The sequence below is a fragment of the Mobula hypostoma genome, chromosome 2 (genome assembly GCF_963921235.1).
Source record: "Mobula hypostoma chromosome 2, sMobHyp1.1, whole genome shotgun sequence".
Classification (NCBI taxonomy): Eukaryota; Metazoa; Chordata; class Chondrichthyes; order Myliobatiformes; family Myliobatidae; genus Mobula; species Mobula hypostoma.
In genome coordinates this window covers 14625513-14647650 of record NC_086098.1, presented here as the reverse complement: position 1 = coordinate 14647650, position 22138 = coordinate 14625513, and the positions used below count along the sequence as shown (strand labels likewise).

The window sequence follows — 22138 nt, the reverse complement described above, 5'->3', positions numbered from 1 at the left end:
TGTGTGTGTGTGTGTGTGTGTGTGTGTGTGTGTGTGTGTGTGGGGGGGGGGGTGGTAAAGTTGGTGGTGGTGGGGTGTCCAGGCTGTGCTGCCCCCCCCCAAGTGTTTGTTCAGCCAGAGATGGACTTCGGACCCCCCAGTGTTTACTCAACCAGAGATGGGCTTTGCCCCCCCAGGTTTACTCAGCCAGAGATGGGCTTTGCCCCCCCAGTGTTTACTCGGCCAGAGATGGGCTTTGCCCCCCCCCAGTGTTTACTCAGCCAGAGATGGGCTTTGCTCCCCTCAGTGTTTACTCGGTAGGAGATGGGCTTTGGGCCCCCCCCCCAGTGTTTACTCAACCAGAGATGGGCTTTGCCCCCCCAGGTTTACTCGGCCAGAGATGGGCTTTGCCCCCCCCCAGTGTTTACTCAGCCAGAGATGGGCTTTGCCCCCCTCAGTGTTTACTCGGTAGGAGATGGGCTTTGGGCCCCCCAGTGTTTACTCGGTAGGAGATGGGCTTTATTGTGGTCGACTGTGAATTGATGGATCAGGTTGTGGGACTTTTTTATTGCGTGATTGTGATACTATTTGTGCTTTGTTCTGTGTGACCGTTAGTACTGTGTTTTGCACTTTGACCCCAGAGTAACGCTGTCTGGTTTGGTTGTATTCATGAGTTTTCATGTATGGTTGAATGACAATTAAACTTGAATTGAATAATGATTGTTGAATCTCCTCCCTAGTGTTGGAAATAAACAGAATTAGAGAGCCAAAATTACTCTTTATAAGATATTAGATGAATTAATGTAAGACTGAAATTGTAGTTTAATCATTTGTACTTTTTAATAAACTCGTGTACATTTCAAAGTATGTGGTGGCTCATTCCCACTTACTGGCAGAGAGCCATATAGTGGTTAAACTAATGGTTTATTAACTTTCTCATTTTTCGTTGGCTAAGTATTATCACATTACCCACATGATGTAACTGTACAACCAGTGATTGGTTTAGTCTTATCTAAGGAACCTTCCATTTTCTGGTTTATAAAAGACGATGGACTTTTCAAAGGAGCCATCTTTGTTTTCTCTTTTTATCTTCACCTTCGTTCATCCCTGTTTTGCTTCTCAGCTCTCTACTTGGTCTATTAGTGTTTGCATGTCTATTTAAACTTCAAACTTATTTAAATGAGTGGCTGTGATGGCCAGGTCACTGGGTGTATTTAAGGCAGAGATATAGGTTCTTGATTAGCCAGGGCATCAAGGGGTATGGGGTGAAAGCAGGGGAGTGGGAATGACTGGAAGAATTGGATAAGCCCATGATTGAATGGCGGAGCAGACTCGATGGGCCGAATAGCCTACTGCTGCTCGAATATCTTACAGTCTTGTGGTCTAAAATGAACAAACATTAAGAATTAAGACTGTTCGCCATTCTTGAACCCCGGAAGAATCGTAAAGATCAGAAAAATAACAGAGATCCAAACCTAGTCTTTGTTAATGTTGAATTAACTGCTAGCTATCTATTGGGATTTATACATTTTATGTCCATTTAACTACATAATATTCACATCCCTTTAATATAGCAAAATATTTGATCTTACTTGGGTACTTGGTATTCAGCCAGGACATGTGCTCGCATCTTTGAAGAATTGTCATTCAGAATATTTATTAGTTGTCCTCTGTCGCGAGCCATTTTGCATCCTTTATACTTTGCTCTCCGAGTCTGCTTTTCCCCTGCCATATGTGTCTGAAGCAGTTCTTTTTACTGCTACTCTCCGCTTTGGCTGCTGTTCTTTTTAAATTCCCAGGTCAATTTTAGCTCTCTAATTCTGTTTATTTCTCCATTTGCTCCTTCGATAAACTCAATTTCTTATTTCTACGGCGTATCTAACAATCCCCAAGCAATAAACTGAATAGAAATAAGTCATAGCTACTCCTCCATTCAGAGTCAGAATCAGGTTTAATATCACTGGCATACGTTGTGAATTTTGTTGTCTTTGCGGCAGCAGTAAAGTGCGATACATAATAAAAGGGAAAAACACTGTGAATTACAGTATGTTTTTATATATTAAATAGTTAAGTTCAAGTGATGCAGAAATAGAAATAAAAAAGTAGTGAGGTAATGTCCATGGATTCAATATCCATCTAGAAATTGAATGACAGAGGGGAAGAAGCTGTTCCTGAATCACTGAGTGTGTGCCTTCAGGCTTTTGTACCTCCTACCTGATGGCAGCAATGAGAACAAGGCATGTCCTGGGTGATGGGGGTCTTTAATGATTGATGCCACCTTTTTGAAGCATTGCTTCTTGAAGATGTCCTGGATACTACAGAAGCTAGTGACTAAATATAGAACTCTCTGCAGCTTGTTTTGATCCTGTGCAGTAGCCCCTCTCCCCTTACCAGACGGTGTTGCAGACATTTAGAATGTTCCCCACGGATCTAATGTGTTTTTCTGTTCATTCCTCCACATGCACAAGAGTTGACCTGAGCATTTTACCCACTGGTGGTGAATAAAGCCCGAGGTAATTAATGTCATTCCTTCTAGAGCAGGACCTCACTCCTCGCTTGTTATGTTACATGTTGTATGACGTAGACGATCATGGTCTTGCAGTGACCATGTTTGTTCTTGACAAATTTTTCTACAGAAGCGGTTTGCCATTGCCTCCTTCTGAGCAGTGCCTTTACACGGCGGATGACCCCAGCCATTATCAATACTCTTCAGAAATTCTCTGCCTGGTGTCAGTGGTCGCGTAACCAGGACTTGTGAAATGCGCCAGCTGCTCATACGACCATCCACCACCTGTTGCTATGGATTCACATGACCGTGATCGGTGGCTAAGCAGGTGCTACACCTTGCCCAAGGGTGACCTGCAGGCTAGCGGAGAGAAGAACTTTACACCTCCTTTGGTAAAGACGTAGCTCCACTCCGCCACCCTATAAGACCTCAGTCCTCTGTGATGAAAATAGAGCTTCCAGAAAGCAAATAATTCCCGAGTTCAGAATGTCTTTAATTGAATGTCCTGTCATAAATAAAAAACATGATCTGGACATAAGTGATAGGATCTATATGATATTCATACCATTGTTGTGGGCACGTGGCCAAGTGGTTAAGGCATTCGACTAGCGACCTGAAGGTCGTGAGTTCGAGCCCCAGCCGAGGCAATGTGTTGTGTCCTTGAGCAAGGCGCTTAACCATACATTGCTCTGCGACGACACTGGTGCCAAGCTGTATCGGCCCTTGCCCTTCCCTTGGACAACATCGGTGTCATGGAGAGGGGAGACTTTCCATGCCCAGGTCCATTGTCTCGCAAGACTAACGGATATTCATAACCAGCATCCCATAATTGTTGCATAACCATCTGGCTTGGAGGGGCCCCAGCACAGGATTGGAAAAGGCTGCGGAGGGTTGCAAAGTCAGCCAGTTCCATCATGGGTACTGAGGACGTCTTCAAAGAATGGTGCCTAAAAAAGGTGGTATCCATCACCGAGGACATACCCTCTTTTCATTGCTACTATCTCAGGGAAGAGGAACAGAAGCCTGAAGATACACACTCAATGATTTAGGAACATCTTCTCCCCATCTGCCATCAGATTTCTGAATGGTCAATGAACCAACCCATGACCACTGCCACACTATTTTTTTCTTTCTTCTGCTCTCTTTTGGCACTACACATATATATCGTGTGTGTTACATTTATTCATTTATTTTTATGTATTGCACTGTACTGCTGTCCCAAAACAACACATTTCACAGCATGTACTAGTGATAATAAACTCGATTCTGATTCTGATTCAAATTCATTTTCACAGGACGATCACCAGGCCTGTGAGTAGTGGTGTGCTGCAGGGATCAGTGCTGGGTCCGTTGTTGTTTGTCATCTGTATCAATGATCTGGATGATAACGTGGTTAACTGGCTCAGCAAGTTTGCAATGAAACCAAGACTGGGGGTGTAGTGGACAGCAAGGAAGGTTATCATGGTTTGTAGAGGGATCTGCAACAGCTGGAAAAATTGGACTGAAAAAGGACATATGGAATTCAACACAGGTAGGTGTGAGGTGTTGCACTTCAGTAGGACCAACCAGGGTAGGTCTTACACAGTAAATGGTCGGACACTGAGGTATATGCTCAAACAAAGGGATTTGGGAATACAGGTCCATAATCGATTGAAAGTGGCGACACAGGTAGAGAGGGTCATAAAGAAAGCTTTTGGCACATTGTGCTTCATAAATCGGAGCACAGGAGATGGGCTGTTATGTTGAAGTTGTATAAGATGTTGGTGAGGCCTAATTTGGAGGATTTTGTGCAGGAAAGACGTAAATAAGGCTGAAAGAGTACAAATTCACAAAGATGTTGATGGGACTGGAGGACCTGAGTTATAAGGAAAGATTGAATAGGCTAGGAATTTATTCCTTAGAATTTAGAAGATTCAGGGGAAATTTGATAGAGGTATACAAAATTATGAGGGGTAAATGCAAGTGGGCTTTTTCCACTGAGGTTGAGTGGGACTACAACTAGAGATCATAGGTTAAGGATGAAAGGTGAAAAGCTTAAGGGGAACATGAGGGTAATCTTTCTTCACTCAGAAGGCTGTGAGATTGTGGAATGAACTGCCAGCGTAAGTGGTGCATGTGAACTGATTTCAATGTTTAAGAGAAGTTTGGGTGGGTACATGGATGGTAGGGGAAAGGAGGGCTTTGGTCCCAGTGCAGATCGATGGGAGTGGGCAGTTTAAATGGTTGGGCACAGCTAGATAGGCCAAAGGGCCTGTTTCTACACAGTATTTTTCAATCACTCTATTACTCAAAGTGCCGAGCTGATTCAATCTGTGAGATCAGAAGTACGCAAGGTCTTTTGATGAGGAACAGAAAAAATACCAAGCCTTCTTCATCATATGTAATAATGAAAGAAATTAGTTTTAAAACATCTTAACATGGTGTCAGTTTATGAGAAACAGCTGACATATCGACATTAAATTTCTGGTTAAATTATTGAGTATGTCTGCCTAACAGAACAATTACAGAAATGGATTTCATTAAAGATTTATTGATTCTAATCATAAATTACAACTTCCTATTTATTGCTGGTAACAGTGGGAGCAGTTAGTGAAATATATCAATTTACTTTTCAAGATCCAACAGTTTCCTCTTTCTACTATTGATTAACATTCGTTGGACTTTTGTTCCCTTTGCTAGATTGTCTAGTCATTTATACATGCACATACACTGCTCTGAAAAATCCATTATCATGACTTTCCCTCAAACCTATAGATATGTAAAAAGGAAAAGACTGGTAAAGACAAATGTAGGTCCCCTACGGACAGAAACAGGTGAATTGATTATGGGGAGCAAGGACATGGCAGACCAATTGAATAATTACTTTGGTTCTGTCTTCACTAAGGAGGACATAAATAATCTTCCAGAAATAGTAAGGGACAGAGGGTCCAGTGAGATGGAGGAACTGAGTGAAATACATGTTAGTAGGGAAGTGGTGTTAGGTAAATTGAAGGGATTGAAGGCAGATAAATTCCCAGGGCCAGATGGTCTGCATCCTAGAGTGCTTAAGGAAGTAGCCCAAGAAATAGTGGATGCATTAGTGATAATTTTTCAAAACTCGTTAGATTCTGGACTAGTTCCTGAGGATTGGAGGGTGGCTAATGTAACCCCACTTTTTAAAAAAGGAGGGAGAGAGAAACCGGGGAATTATAGACCGGTTAGCCTAACGTCGGTGGTGGGGAAACTGCTGGAGTCAGTTATCAAGGATGTGATAACAGCACATTTGGAAAGCGGTGAAATGATCGGACAAAGTCAGCATGGATTTGTGAAAGGAAAATCATGTCTGACGAATCTCATAGAATTTTTTGAGGATGTAACTAGTAGAGTGGATAGGGGAGAACCAGTGGATGTGGTATATTTGGATTTTCAAAAGGCTTTTGACAAGGTCCCACACAGGAGATTAGTGTGCAAACTTAAAGCACACGGTATTGGGGGTAAGGTATTGATATGGATAAAGAATTGGTTAGCAGACAGGAAGCAAAGAGTGGGAATAAACGGGACCTTTTCAGAATGGCAGGCAGTGACTAGTGGGGTACCGCAAGGCTCAGTGCTGGGACCCCAGTTGTTTACAATATATATTAATGACTTGGATGAGGGAATTAAATACAGCATCTCCAAGTTTGCGGATGACACGAAGCTGGGCGGCAGTGTTAGCTGTGAGGAGGATGCTAAGAGGATGCAGGGTGACTTGGATAGGTTGGGTGAGTGGGCAAGTTCATGGCAGATGCAATTTAATGTGGATAAATGTGAAGTTATCCACTTTGGTGGCAAAAATAAGAAAACAGATTATTATCTGAATGGTGGCCGATTAGGAAAAGGGGAGGTGCAACGAGCCCTGGGTGTCATTATACACCAGTCATTGAAAGTGGGCATGCAGGTACAGCAGGCGGTGAAAAAGGTGAATGGTATGCTGGCACTTATAGCGAGAGGATTCGAGTACAGCAGCAGGGAGGTACTACTGCAGTTGTACAAGGCCTTGGTGAGACCACACCTGGAGTATTGTGTGCAGTTTTGGTCCCCTAATCTGAGGAAAGACATCTTTGCCATAGAGGGAGTACAAAGAAGGTTCACCAGATTGATTCCTGGGATGGCAGGACTTTCATATGAAGAAAGACTGGATGAACTAGGCTTGTACTCGTTGGAATTTAGAAGATTGAGGGGGGATCTGATTGAAACGTATAAAATCCTAAAGGGATTGGACAGGCTAGATTAAGGGGGATTGTTCCCGATGTTGGGGAAGTCCAGAACGAGGGGTCACAGTTTGAGGATAAACGGGAAGCCTTTTAGGACCGAGATTAGGAAAAACTTCTTCACACAGAGAGTGGTGAATCTGTGGAACTCTCTGCCACAGGAAACAGTTGAGGCCAGTTCATTGGCTATATTTAAGAGGGAGTTAGATATGGTCCTTGTGGCTACGGGGATCAGGGGGTATGGAGGGAAGGCTGGTGCAGGGTTCTGAGTTGGATGATCAGCCATGATCATAATAAATGGCGTTGCAGGCTCGAAGGGCCGAATGGCCTACTCCTGCACCTATTTTCTATGTTTCTATGTAAACCTGACAGCTGTAATCCATAATTAAAGTAAAAAGCATTAATTTTGAAGCTACTAACGTCACACAACTTTGTATAAATGTTCAGTGAATCCATTTTGAGTTTCTTTATCCCTCGAAAATAAGGCCACCTAAATGTGGATACTCTCAGGTTAATTGCAGCTTTTTTTTAAAACAAAACAAATGGAGAAACTTTGTGAAAATGTATTTCTATTGATGTGGTTGTTATCATAGATAGTTACCCACAATGCACTTCTAAGTTTAGAAAATACCATGATCTCTTTTTCGCTCTCCCTTGATGCTGCTGCTCTGTAGTGAAGGAGCAAGGATTAATCGATGTGGATTGTAGATTTGGATTCTAATTCAGGTTTATGATGTGTTCTGGTTCCAGTTCTCGTTCTGGTCTCTCTTTCTTGTTACTACCTCTGGGCAATTTTTGAATCGGGGCAGCCTGCAGATAATGAACATTGAGCTGAGCAGAACTGAAATATGCCTTTTGATTTTGTGTTTTATATTCTGCGTTTTCACTTGTATTTTTTTTTCTTGTTACCGTTTGCACAGGGGAGAGGGGTTTAATGTTTGATGCTTTTCTTTCAATGGGTTGGCTCCATGGTTCTTTTTCGTTTCGTGACTGCCTGTGGGGAAGATGGATGTCAGGGTTGTATACTGTATACATACTTTGATAATAAATGTATTTTGAATCTTTGAAACTTTGAAATTCCTGCTGGCCATATTTGAAATACTGTAATTGAAAGTGAGAGAGAATGTGACAATCTGAACTCATTTGGTGTCAAACTGCTTGTGAAATGATATAGTTTGACACATTCTTCGTGTCAGTGCAGCAATAGGCTAAGACCATCTACCTGTCAGGCCTCAGTGCCGCTGATCAATCAAGCCAGAATTTACTACTCTCCCCTTTCCCCGTGCAAAATGCCAGTAATGGTAAGCCCACACCTCCCATTTTATTTCTTCTTTCTTTGTGATGAACAGGTTAAAAGTCTTGATTGTGGATTTTCTATAGGAATTGGTGATGATGGTGAAGGTTGGGGTGTGGTCAGACAGAGAACAATAAAACACTTCTTGTCTGACCTGGGATTTGAATGAGATGCATTTATTAAGGAAAACAAATAAGTATCATTGTGCATGAGTGCTTGGTGGGTGGATCGGTCCTAAAATATAGTACAATTTTTCCTCCTATTTTGGATCATTATTTTAAAATTCTATTAGTTTTACTTATATATGGGTGGTGGACACTGTGCTGGCTGGTGGGTAGTGGCATCAGCACCGAACTTTGAGGCGAATGGTTCTGAGTTCGAATCCGGCCGGCTCCTTGTACGCTTTCCATCCTTGCTGGCTTGAGCATCGAGCTAGCAACTCGGCCTCATGAAAAAACAGTCAAATGCTACGAAAATGGCAAAAATGCTGCCTGACGTGCCACAAGGCACAAAAGAGGAAAAGCAAACAATGGGTTCTGATTAATCTTGTCCAACCACAACCCCAAACCCCCTCTATTCTCCATTCCTTTCTAGGATGTATGCATCTTAGTAAGCTCTACATAAACAGGTCAATATAATATTTCATTTTGGGGCCAATTCAGTGCATACTTTTTATGTTTTTGGTCTGGATCTTGCTCCTGTTACTTCATCTCTCTCTTGTGCACTGCCCTCACTAGAGGTCATAGTTTAAGGGTGAAAGATAAAATATTTAAGGTAAATCTGGGGGGGATCTTCTTCGCTCAGAGGGTGGGGCAAGTGTGGAACAAGCCGTAGATGCAAGCTCAATTGTAACATTTAGGAGAAATTTGGATAGGTACATGGATGGGAGAGGTATGGAGGGCTATGGTCTAGGTGCAGATAGATGGGACTAGGCAGCTATAGCCTAGATGGGCTGAAGGGCTTATTTCTGTGCTCTAGTAGTCCATAACTCTCTAATACCTTTCCATCCCTTTGATATACCTATGCTCCTGTCTCCGTAACAGGCCCGACTACATTTTAGATTCATCTAGTTGTTCTCTGTGCTTTAGTTGGTATGGATGTTCTTTCAAGATGGCCATCGGTGCTATAGTACAAATGGTAAAGCAACCATGCCCTTCTGTCATCCACTTTCCAGCCTTGCATGCCTGATAAAATCTCTTGGAGAAAAATATTAGAATGGTGGTAACATTGATGAAATTGCTACCTGGATAGCACCTGCTTTCACCCAGAAAGGGTTAATCTTCTCTGGACGCCTGTCCAATGGTCTGCTATGATAAAATATGTAGTTTTAGTTCTTTCAACGAACAGTGCATGAGGGCTCTCTAATCATGGACTTGTGTCCTGTACTTAAATTCTCTGCCCCTGCAGGAAGGAAATTCTACAGCAAAGGGGATTGGAACTTGTTTTTCTTTTATCATAGGGTGTACAGGATGTCAGGGAGGGGTAGCACCTCTGGTGGGGAACATTTTCAAGGCGGTTAGTCCACCTTTGGTCCCCACCTGGCACTCAGCTCTCACCTGTGGCTCCTCATAGCTGTTTGCATGGGACAGCGGCCACACCCCGGGCAACAGCTTCGACAAGCCGGCTAAACCAGGTGAGGGTAGCCGACGGGTCTCAAATCCTCAGTGAAATAGGGAGTTGTCTATCCCAGCATGTGAAGACACACTCCAGCGGATTGAGCGGACGAGACCAATGGAAGGTCCAACAGTCAAGAAGGCGGTCTCTGCAAGCGTTGTGGAATGTGTAGAGCAGGACAAGACACAGAAGACGTCCTGGTCATCCACTGCACCTAGTCCCATCTCCAGCCGTCTCAACTCTTGTCTTGCCACTGGATCCAGATGGGAATTGGGAAGAGAGAGTGAGGCTGACACTGCGCAACTCTCCCTCACTTAAATCCAAATCACGCGCTAGTCTCGACACCTTCACCAATGGTGTTGAGGACTTCCTCGATGATGACGATGGACGGACAGCAATCATAGATCAATCTGGAGACTTTACAAGAGACAACTGTGTTCCATACAAATGAAATGCCGGACAGAGTGAAGAATTGATTATGTTAAAGATAGCCCCACAAAGTCGCTCCTCCAAGAGGTCTACCACCTTGTGGTTTGGAGGCTTGTGTGTCTCAATGACCTGGAGAGTAATGTCAGCTGGAGACAGGGCTTTTTGCTTTGGCTCTTGGTAGGCTCATCCATATCAAACAGGTCAAAGGGTAGAGGCCAGACTAAGAGTGGTCCACTGGTGTTCCAGGTTTGGGGGTTAAGCTCTGGGCTAACAACACTGAACAGTCAAAAAAGATTTGATATGGAAACAGCAAGGAAGATTTGTTCTACTTCTGCATGCTATGGTATTCCTGAGTCTCCACCCAGGACTTGCATGACTGATAGTAGTGAAAATCAGAGGAATCTACTGACACGGTGAACGAAGCCCTGAACACTACCAGAGATAGAGGATCTTCATTGCTGCCCTAAACGCTGGTGGCATAATGGTTAGTAACACACAGAAAATAGCTCATAATTTTGCAGAGGATTCATAAGAAATACCATCTTTATATGCTTACAGTGAAATTGTATAAATAATTTCTGCTGAATATCTCTAGCATATTGAAGGTATACCTTAAATCTGCAAATTTAATTCAGAATTTTACAACATCTAGGATCTTGTTTTATGCAATATGCTTGAAGATATTTTTGCAATATTTTGGAGCATAGTGCAATACTATAACAGCTCGTGGCATTCTGGAGTTTGAGGTTCAATTCCAGCACCGTCTGCAAGGAGTCGCCGTACATCCTCCCTGTGACCACCACATGGGTTTTTCTAGGGTGTTCTGGTTTCTTCCCACAACCCAAACAGGTACTGGGTAGGTACATTGGTGATTCTAAATTATCCTGTGGTTAGGTTAGGGTTAATGGGGGTTGTTGGGGCATGGCTGAAGGGCCAGAAGGGCCTAATCTGCACTGTATCGCTAAATAAATGAAATAAAATAAATTTATCATAAAACTAACAATTTAAGAAAAGTGTGTGTGTGTGTGTTTTTCTGATTCTTCTCTCCCATCGCTTCCCTCCATGTCATGCCTGGAATTGGTGGAAGCATCCGACGAATCTGCTCTGAAAACATCACTAACCTGCACTCACATTTTTCTGGGGAAGTACCTTGCCTTCCCTGGAGGGCCGTCTAAACCCTGAAATTGTTGGCACGAAACCACATCTAACTGCTATGTCAAATAAGGCACAACACTGGAAAAGCACATTCGACCGGAACTTATTAAATGCACAGCAGCATACAAGCAATACATTTCAATACACAAATGTCATTCATTGAATGTGAAAAAGAAAATAAATGCACTAACCTATCCAAGTTCCCAACTCTGGCGACTATGTATAAGAGACTTCCAACAGCAAGGCTGCCCAGCAACAAGAGCTTCTGTCTCAGCAACGCCTGCTGTTTGAATAGCATGGCCCTCCATCAATCTTCAAGACTGCTTCTTCAGCCTGCAGTGACCAGACAGTAAAAGCACCTATCAGAAAATGTGAAAATTCATGAACTGCCATTAATTTGAAGTCAGTCAATCAATCATATGGTTTTCAAAGGTTAAGTAAGCACATACTTCTTTGAACAAAAGGAACTCATAGATAATCCATTAGATCAATACGTTTCTCCCACAATGAAGAATAATGATTTGGTGTGAAGGTTCCCGGAAAGTCTACTCATCGGTTAGCCTGTTACATTTTAAAAGTAATGAAGAATGCTAATTTGCAAGCATTCCATGTTTCTATCCTTGTGGCTAAAGGGATCAGGGGGTACGGAGGGAAGGCAGGTACAGGGTTCTGAGTTGGATGATCAGCCATGATCATACTGAATGGCGGTGCAGGCTCGAAGGGCTGAATGGCCTACTCCTGCACCTATTTTCTATGTTTCTATGTTTCTATGTTTCTCTTTTAGCAACTCTTACCAATTGTGCAGGGACTAGATGGGCTGAAAGACTTGTTTCTGTGCTGTGTCTTTCGATGACTCTATGACTTTATGCTGTTTTTTTTGTGTCCTCTCTATATTAAGAACTAACTTTTGCCTTTAATATGAGAAAGTTTTAACTTTTTTAACAAAATAAACTTTATTCCTAATTTAAAAAAAAATTATTTGCAAGAATAAACCTTTCAATATTATTTCATTTTTACATTCATAGTCAAAGCTTTCCATACTGTTCTGTTCCATTCGTACGCATCAATAGCAGTACTGTCACTCGTGTGGCTCTCTGGGGTGGTATACCACGAGGATAATAGAGGCCCCTCCCTGCACAGTGGGTGCGGTCCTCCCCTACTGAGTCCTTGTGGTGGCTGCACCAAGCTTCAGTGCATCACTCGGCACGTACTCCTGCAGTCTGGAACCTGCCAGAGGGCAGCATTCCTCCACGGACATCCTGATATGCTGGCAGACCAACAACATTTAATGGAGTGTTGGTATGGTTTGAAACGGTGCCATTTTACCAGGCACTTGAGACTCCCGGAAGCCCCCTCAAATTCTCCAGGTTGAATGTTGAATCCAGTTTTCATTGCAGCAGACATTGAATCTCTTAGCATTCTCCACCTTCCATAATTAGTTCCACCCTCCCTACCACACAAAGTTTGGTAATCCAGTTTGATGGTTCAAGCTACTCCAATTTTGATTCACAGTGAAAGGTCATTAGCGAAAAATTAGTGTTAATATCACTATGAACTTCTGTGTGAAGCTGAAACCACTTGGAATGAGTTCTGCAGATTGCAATGTACCTATCAGCAAAGATTAGCACTGAACAAAGTGCTACATTCTCCTACTGCTCTTTTGGCCTGTGTTCAATGAGCCCATCTGTTTTAAAAGCACAATTTTTACCTTATTCCCATAAGATGCTCATTATATCTCCCATTTTTTCCCTCCATGGGTCTTTTTTGGCCCACTGTGCTGACTACAGGAAGATAGAAAGCCAATGTACAGTACTATGCAAAAGTCTTGGGCATGCTAGATTTTTTATATGGTTTCAGAGATTATGGTCCCTACAACAATCGCAACATCATAAAGGCTGTCTGGGTTGACCTAGAAAGATAGAAGCAAGAGAGATAGCCTGATGCACTATCAATAACTCCAAAAGACTGGAAGTAGAGTAAGTACTGAAAGGCTTTTATTAGCAGTAAAATGTGACCTCCACCATGCTGAGTATCTGACCCTGGACTGAGAGGAGGAGCAATGGCCCAATCGCATTTATTCCGGGGTCTGTGGGAGGAGCCACAGGGGCAGTCAGCAGAGGGGCGTGTCCAGACAGGTAACCAAGTTACAACATATATATATATATATATATATATATATACATGGTTTACCACACAGCCAAAGTCTGCAGAAGAACTGTGGCAAGTTCTCCAAGATGCTTGGAACAACCTACCAAAACTGCACAACAGTGTATCTAAGAGTATTGATGCAGTTTTAAAGGCAAAGCATGGTCACACCAAATATTGATTTGATTTAGTTTTTTTTTACTGTTTGCTGCTCTTTTTAGGAATTTGTTTCTGATATTTAGAAACTTTACATTTCATTATTTTTGAAAATATCTTCACGTTACACAATTATTTTACATACACCTAAGATTTTTGTACAGTTGCGTAGTTCTGGGCTTCTGCCTCTGTACTCTGAGACCGAATGTGAGAAGCTGCTGGATCAGTGTCCTCCCAACTTTGTTCTTTGCTCCTGTTCTTCAGGGTAGGGCTCAGATTTCCCAGTAGGTGGGCAGTGGCAAATTGAGATTTACTGAATGGGCAATAACCCCCTACCAACCCATGATCTCCAGGAGTGCAGCCCCAAAACCAGCTGCCCACAGTATTTCCTTTAAGTCGATTTCTTCAAGTACCTGATGTATGAGTGATAGCAAGAGTCTCACTGGAAAGACACGGATTACTTTGTTAGTTCTCAACATTGTATAAAGAATACAAAATGCTAAATGTAAAAAATGCTTATCCTGTTAACTTCTTCACAGTATAATCTCTTATTTCTTCACCAATGACATGAAACTAAACTGCACCTATATCTCCTCCCTCACAGCCCTTCAGGGCCACAAACATCTGAGTCTGTCATCTGCTGTATCTGGGGCTCCCTGTGCAGCCTCCTCTATATCTGTGAGACCCGACTTCTTTCAACACCTTTTCTTCATCTGCCACAAAAAAAGGGTTTTCGCAGCGGCCACTCATTTTAATTCTATTTCCCATTCCCATTCCGACATGTTGGTCCATGGCTTCCTCTGCTGCCATCTTGAGGCCACCTTCATTTTGGAGGAGCAACACTTCATCTTCCATCTGGGTGCAACCTGATGATATGAACATCGATTTCTCCAGCTTCTGGTAATTCTTCCCCCCTCACATGTCTCTCATCAGCTCCCTCTGCTGTCCTTCCTCCTTGCCTTTCTCTCATGGTCCACTCTCCTCTCCTGTCAGATTCCTTCTTCAGCCATTTACCACTTCCAACAATCACCTCCCAGCTTCTCACCTGAATCCCCACCCACCCTGCCTCCCCCCTCCCATTCCATCCCAGTTGAGGATCTCGGTCCAAAACATCAACTGTTTATTCCTCTCCATAGACGCTCTCTGACCTACTGAGTTCCTCCAGTATTTTGTGGGTGTTGCTCTGGATTTCCAACATCTGCAGAATCTCCTGTATTATGAAACTAAAATTCCTGGCTCCCAATGATCATCTATAATCTTTTTAAAAGCAGCAGTGGTGACAACTGCCTACCACTTTTATTTAGTTCAAGTTCAAGTTTATTGCCATTTGACTGTACATATACACAACCACAGGAAACAACATTCCTCCAGATCACAGTGCACCCACAAAACATACATCACACACTGCACATAATCCCAATATACCATAGTATAAATAAGTTTATTGTTTTATTAGGTGATACAGCATGGAGTAGGCCCTCTGGCTCTTTGAACCAGCAACCCCACAACCCGATTAACCCTAACCTAATCACCGGCCAATCTGCAATGACTAATTAACCTAGGCGGTATATCTTAGTACTGTGAGAAGAAACTGGAGGATCTGGAGAAACTCTATGCATTCCATATAAACCATATAACAATTGCAGCACGGAAACAGGCCATCTCGGCCCTCCTAGTCCGTGCCGAACTCTTACTCTCACCTAGTCCCACCGACCATTCCACAGGGAGACTCCTTACAGAATGGTGTCAGAATTGAACTCTCAATTCCACAACATCCCAAGCTGTAATAACTGCACTAACTGCTATGCTGTCATGGTGCCGGATATAATACAATATAATTTAAAGGTTCAAAGGTTCAATTTAATGTCAGAGAAATGTATGCAATATACATCCTGAAATGTATACAATATACATTCAAAGTGCATGTTGTCAAGCACAGCACAGGTAAACAATACATAGCTCACTGTCCTCGTGACGAGATCTCAGTGGTGGCAGGGTATTCACAGACTCACAGCCTGAGGGAAACAGCTGTGACCCAGTCCGGCAGTCCTAGTCCTGGTGCTTCTGTACCTTCTTCTTGATAGTAATGGCTCAAAGGGAAGGGTGGCAGGGATCCACAACAATGCATTGGGCCCTTTATACGCAACCCTCCTGGTAAACGAAGGAGGGAGACCCAGTGATCCTCTCGGCAGCTTTTACTGTTCTTGGTAGGGTCTCACTGTCTGATGCACTGCATCTTCCGTACCACACAATGATCGCATTTATGAATATGTATATCTGTCAAGTAGGATGCCGTGCACAATTCTGATTTGATGGAGGCACGGAGGAACATCTGGTGAAACTTCTGAAATGCCTGTTTTGCTGCCACCGCTACTGTGTGATCTGAAATCTCTGGAGGGGAAGGCCCCGAATCCTCGGCTTTGCCTGTTGCTTGGCGGCCGGGGCTGGGGTCGAAGCGCTGGGCAGAGATGGTGCTCGGTGCTCAGTGTCGGAGGGCTGGTCAGAGGCTCGAAGTTTTCGGACAGACTCAAAGTCGGCTGTGGTCGGGTGCTTTCAGGATGCTGCATCGGCAAGTTTGCGGCGCTGGAAGCTCATGGCAGGGAGAGTTTCTCCCTTCTGTCGTCAGCGTGAGATGTTGGGGTTATCAGGACTTTGAGACTTCTTTTTACCATGCCCATGGTCTGCTCTTATCAATTACGGTATTACTTTGCACTGTTGTAACTATATGTTATAATTACGTGGTTTTTGTCAGTTTTTGTCTTGGTCTGTGTTTCTGTGATATCATACTGGAGGAACATTGCATCATTTTTTAACGCATGCATTTCTAAATGACAATAAATGAGGATTGAGTGTCCTCATAATCTAATCTAATCTAATGTACAAGAGTCTGCTGCTGGTTTACAATAATAAAATACACAAAACTTAGTCCTCATCCCAATATAATTGAACTACAATATTAAATGTTCTCCACTGCAAGCCTTTATTTGGGATTCAACAAAGTAAACTTGCATGAAGTAATTTCTTGGCAGCCGAGCGGTGTCAAGAAACAGACCCTTGCATTCCATAGCAGCATACCTTAATAAATATCCCTTCCAGAATATTTCAAAGCACTTCACAGCCAATGATGACACACTTCAGGAATGTAGTTTTTATTGTAATGTGTGAGATCTACCAGCCATCACACATAGCAAGCGCTCACAGATCGCAAAGTGTTAATAGACAGACAATCTGGCTAGCATGGTGCAATGGATTTAATTTTGGGTGATGAATTGATGAATCTAATGTTGGGTGTTGGAGTTGGATGTTGGGTGTCCCTCCAGTTTTTCTGTCCAAAGGACTTTGCGACCTTTTATGTCCAAGTGTTAAGGTTGTTAAGTCTTAAGGTTGTTATAGCCGGTGGTGGTAATGGGGACAAGCTCTCACTACCTATTAAGTGCTCCCAATGGCGTGCCCCTCAAACAGCCTCTGACAACCAAGTCCAGCTCCTGGCCTTCACCTGTGGCTTAGATACTCAGCCCTGTGGAGCCATTTCAACTGACGGTAGAAGAGGCAAAGGCGGGTTACTGGCACCTTAAAACCAGTCTCTTCAGGCAGGTGGAACTCATCAGCCATGGTTGTCAGTTCATCCAGGAGAAGGAAAATTCTGATCTCAAACCTCCATTGCCTTGCGGCTATACTCACTTAGGAGTAAACCCCAAGGAAAAAATCTGAAGCTGGAGTCCTTTAGGTAGTCCTACATTGAGTTCAGTGTTGACTGGCAACTCCTGTAACACCGCTGGTAACAAAGTGTATCAGTCTTTACCGTTCCTTCGGGTTCGTCAGATGCCTGGAGAGGGTAAGCTTCCAACATTGGCAACAGCCTGCTCTTTATATCGCACAGCCCAGCCTTGCATATCTAGGCAGAAAGGATGCACTATCCATGGTCAACTCTGACCAATGAAGACCCTCACCTTATGTCCAAGTGAGAGAGGACATTGTGCCTTGATCCAGGAGTGTGCTAGAATGATGTCTCTTCAGAATTGCTCTCCTCCCTCAGTCCTGCTTTGTAATGTCAACAGTGTTATTGTGCTCCTCACTCTGGAGGTGAACCTAAACTTGTAAATATTCTTCTTGAATCAGCTGTAATTATGAAGAAGACATGTTCGTGGCTAAATTTCATAAGGGCTTTGAGGAGATTCGGTATAACTCTAGCAAATTTCTACGGATTACCATGGAGAGCATTCTAATTAGTTGCATCACCATCCATTACAGAGAGGCCGATGTAAATGATCAGAAAAAGCTGCGGAGGGCTGTAAACTCAGTCAGCTCCATTATGGGCACTAACCTCCACAGCATCGAGGATGGCTTCAAAAGTTGATGCCTCAAGAAGTTCACATCATCATTAAGGACCCACCACCCAGGACAGGCCCTCTTCTCATTACTACCATCAGGGAGGAGATACAGGAGTTTGAAAACACACAGGCCCTCTTCTCATTACTACCATCAGGGAGGAGATACAGGAGTTTGAAGACACAGATGCCCTCTTCTCATTACTACCATCAGGGAGGAGATACAGGAGTTTGAAAACACACAGGCCCTCTTCTCATTACTACCATCAGGGAGGAGATACAGGAGTTTGAAGACACACAGGCCCTCTTCTCATTACTACCATCAGGGAGGAGATACAGGAGTTTGAAAACACACAGGCCCTCTTCTCATTACTACCATCAGGGAGGAGATACAGGAGTTTGAAGACACACACTCAACATTTTAGGAAAACCTTATTCCTCTCCACCATCAGATTTCTGAACAGACAACGTTCGGAAATTGCTACTTCACTCTGTTTTTGCTCACTTTTCGCACTATCTATCTATCTATCTATCTATTTATTTATCTGTTTATTTATTTATTTATGTATTAATATACAATTCTGTGTAAAGGTCTGAGGCACCCCACATTTTTTATATGATTTCAGATGGTATGGCTTCCACAGGGTCCTGATCTCAACATCATCGAGGTTGTCCGGGATTATCTGGAGTGGCAGAAACAAGCGACACAGCCAAAGTCTGCAGAAGAACTCTGGCAAGTTCTCCGAGATGCTTGGAACAACCCTACCCGCCGATTTTCTTATAAGACTGCACAACAGTGTATCTAAGAGAATTGATGCAGTTTTAAAAGTAGAGGGTAGTCATACCAAATATTGACTTGATTTAGTATTTTTAGCTTTTTACTGCTTTTTATAGTAATTTTTTGATATTCAGAAACCTTTCATTTCATTAATTTTGAAAGCATCTTCACTTAACAGATTTTTTTTACATGTGCCAAAAACTTTTGCACAGTACTCTATATCTCTTATTGCAATTTATTGTGTATTTTATGCAATGCACTGTACTGCTGCCTTAAAACAACAAATTTCTCAACATATGTCAGTGATAATAAACAATTAGCAATATACTTGGCTCTGAGTCAAAATTACCCAGAATATTAGGTGACTACTTACCTAGATATGAGGCTTGATAATTCAGCCAGTTGTAACTACCCAGACCATGCTCAAAATTTTATTATACCATATGGGCAATTCCTGAAATCATGCTGGTACAATTCTCTCACCCCAGCTCCCTCACCTCCCACCACCCCTTCCCTTTGTCCCTCTTCACCCCTCCTCTTCAATCTCTCTCTCTCTCTCTCTCTCCCCCTCTCTCTCTCCTTCTCCCTCTCCTTCTCTTTCTCTCTCCCTCCCCCCCTCTCTCTCCCTCTCCCTCTCCCTCTCTCTCTCTCTCTCCCTCTCCCTCTCTCTTCTCATTGTTAATATCAGGGAAGAGGTACAGAAGCCTGAAGGCACACATTCAAAGATTCAGAAACAGCTTCTTCCCCTCTGCCATCCAATTTCTGAATGGACATTGAACCCATGAACACTACCTCACTACTCTTTTATTTCTGTTTTTGACCTATGTATTTAATTTAACTATTTTATATATATATATATAATGTTTACTGTAATTCACAGTTTTTTTCTATTATTGCATTGTACTGCTGCCACAAAGTTAACGAAACCTAATAAACCTCTCTCTCTCTCCTTCATAGCATATAAAACACAGAACATTACCAGCTGAGTACAGGACCTTTGGCTGCACATTGTTGTCCCCAACATTTAACCTACTTTAAGATCATCAAACCCTTTCCTCTCACATAGCCCTCCATTTTCCTATTTATCCATGTGCCTATCCACGAGATTCTTAAATGTCTCCAATATCTCTACCTCTATCATGCCTCTGATGAGGCGTGTGAGGTGTCCAGGGAGGGGTAACACCTCTGGTGAAGGGGCTTGTCGTGTCCATCCCGGGGCAGCTCACTCACCTTTTGTCCCCACCGGACACTTGGCTCTCACCTGTGGCTCCAAGTAGCTGTTTGCATGTGACAGCGGCCAAACTCCAGCACACCAGTTCGACAGGCAGGCTAAACCCCAGGTGAGTGTAGCCAGTAGCCTCACACCCTGGTGAGATAAGGACTTGCCTGTCTTAGTGTGCAAAGTCAACTCCAGCAGACTGAGCAGATGAGATCTACAGTGAGATCCAAGGCAGTACTGCAATTCTCCATGGAGAGCGGAGGGCATGACAAGACACAGAAAACGTCATAGTCATGGACTGTAACCAAGGAAGACCCTGGATTGTTCATACCACTGGACCCAGACCTCGGAGGTCAAAAGAGTGGAACTATAAGATTAGATTAGATTATCAGAACACTCAGTCCTCTTTTATTGTCATTTAGAAATGCATACTTGCAGATATGATAGGTTATAGGAGCAGAAGTAGGCCATTCGGCCCATTTAGTCTGCTCCATCATTCAGTCATGGGCTGATCCAATTCTTCCAGTCATCCCCACTCCCCTGCCTTCTCCCCATACCCTTTGATGCCCTGGCCTTTGATGGAACTTCCCCAGTGCAACGGCTTTTCCACTTTAAAAACTCTCCCGCACAGGTTTCCTGTCATCGTCGGACATGATGGTCAACCGCCAGCAATACCCCTGTCAGTACATTCCACACACACGTCAATCTGTGAGTAAAAACTTACCCTTGACATCCCCGACCCCATATGTTCCTCCAATCATTTTAGAATAATGGTTCCAAACCTTTTTTATGCCATGGACCAATACCATTAAGCAAGGGGTCCGCGGGCCACAGGTTGGGATCCTCTGCTTTAAAATTATGTTAAAACTCTTCAGAGCGTATCTCTCTGTCCCATGTAACCACCCTCCCCATCTCCATCATTCTCTCTGAAGTGCTGAATCCACTCCTGCTCTCTTAATAATACTTCAGGTAAGGCAACCCATTGCACAATGCGAAGGGAATTCCTGAGCTTGTGAAATTTCATTCCTTCAGTGAGATCATATCACACCGCATGTGAAATTGAAATGTCCTCCTGTCCCCAACATCCCTTGATAGCTTGGATTAGCAAAAGTTTATCAATCTCAAATCTAAGTTCAAACTAGCAGAACAGAATGAGGTAGGAATGAAGGGCCCCACGGAAGGAATGGATGGAAATTGGCCCTGGGGAAGGAATTGGATAGAAATCAGCCCCAGGGGAAGGAATGGGAGAGGAATGAAGGGCACCAGGGGAAGGAATGGGATAGGAATGAGGGTCTCCAGGGGAAGGAATGGGATAGGAATGAGGGTCTCCAGGGGAAGGAATGGGATAGGAATGAGGGTATCCGGGGGAGGAAATGGGATAGGAGTGGGCTCCAGGGGAGGAAATGGGAAAGTGGACCTGACAAAGAACTGACAGGGATTTTCTGGACTGTGAGGCCTTTTAATGAGCTGTATTGTCCATCAGTCTATGATTCTAAAGCTAAAAGAATGTTTGAAAGTAGCACGAAACACTGTAGAAGACACTATAGTTCAAGTGTTGAAATAGAATATTATCACAAAGAATGCCACATGCTGTACTTAACACTATGATAGCACACTCAGTGGCCACTTTATTAGAGACTACCTGTATGATAAAGTATCTGCTGAGTGTATGTTCGTTGTCTTCTACTGTTGTATCCCATCCACTTCAAAGTTTGATGTGTTGTGTATTCAGAGATGCTCTTCTGCACCTTCCTGTCAGCTTGGACTTGTCTAGCCATCGTCTTCTCTCGTTAGCAAGCTGCTTTTGCCCACAGAACTGTTGCTCACTGGATGTTCTTGGTTTTTTGCACCACTTTCTGTAAACTCCATGGTATTGGTCCGTGGTATAAAAAGGCTGGGAATCCCTGCTCCAAAGACTGTTGTACATGAAAATCTCAGGAGATCAGCAGTTTCTGAGATACTCAAACCTGGCACCAACAATCATTCCACAGTCAAAGTCACTTAGATCACATTCTTTCCCCACTCTGATGTTCGGTCTGAACAACTGAACCTCTTGACCATGTCTGAATGTTTTTATGCATCGAGTTGCTGCCACATGATTGGCTGATTAGATATTTGCGTTAATGAGCAGGTGTGCAGGTTGTCACTGAGTGTATACTGGAGGGAGTAGGTAGTTTATCTAGGTTCATCAGATGAGATTTATTGCCAAAAAATCTTGATATCCAGCAGCAGGCACACAATGCTTACTTGCCTCCACAAACTCTGTACAACATGCTGATGGTTCTTCAGTTCCTGAAACAATTCAT

General features: G+C 43.3%; 1 protein-coding gene across 9 annotated transcripts in view; it reads right to left on the bottom strand.

Moving 5' to 3' along the window:
- The window catches only part of LOC134358189 (heparan sulfate glucosamine 3-O-sulfotransferase 5), a 389601-nt gene that overhangs the window by 12006 nt on the left and 355457 nt on the right, over positions 1 to 22138 (bottom strand). For 5 of the 9 annotated variants that reach the window (XM_063070226.1, XM_063070232.1, XM_063070237.1 and 2 more), the window contains one exon: positions 11398 to 11539. In XM_063070226.1, coding sequence (XP_062926296.1) covers positions 11398 to 11504 — 107 coding nt within the window. In that variant the 5' untranslated portion in view covers positions 11505 to 11539. Of the gene's footprint in view, positions 1 to 11397; positions 11566 to 13843; positions 13860 to 22138 lie in introns of those variants that run through there. The other 4 variants (XM_063070219.1, XM_063070186.1, XM_063070210.1 and 1 more) reach the window with 2 other exon arrangements.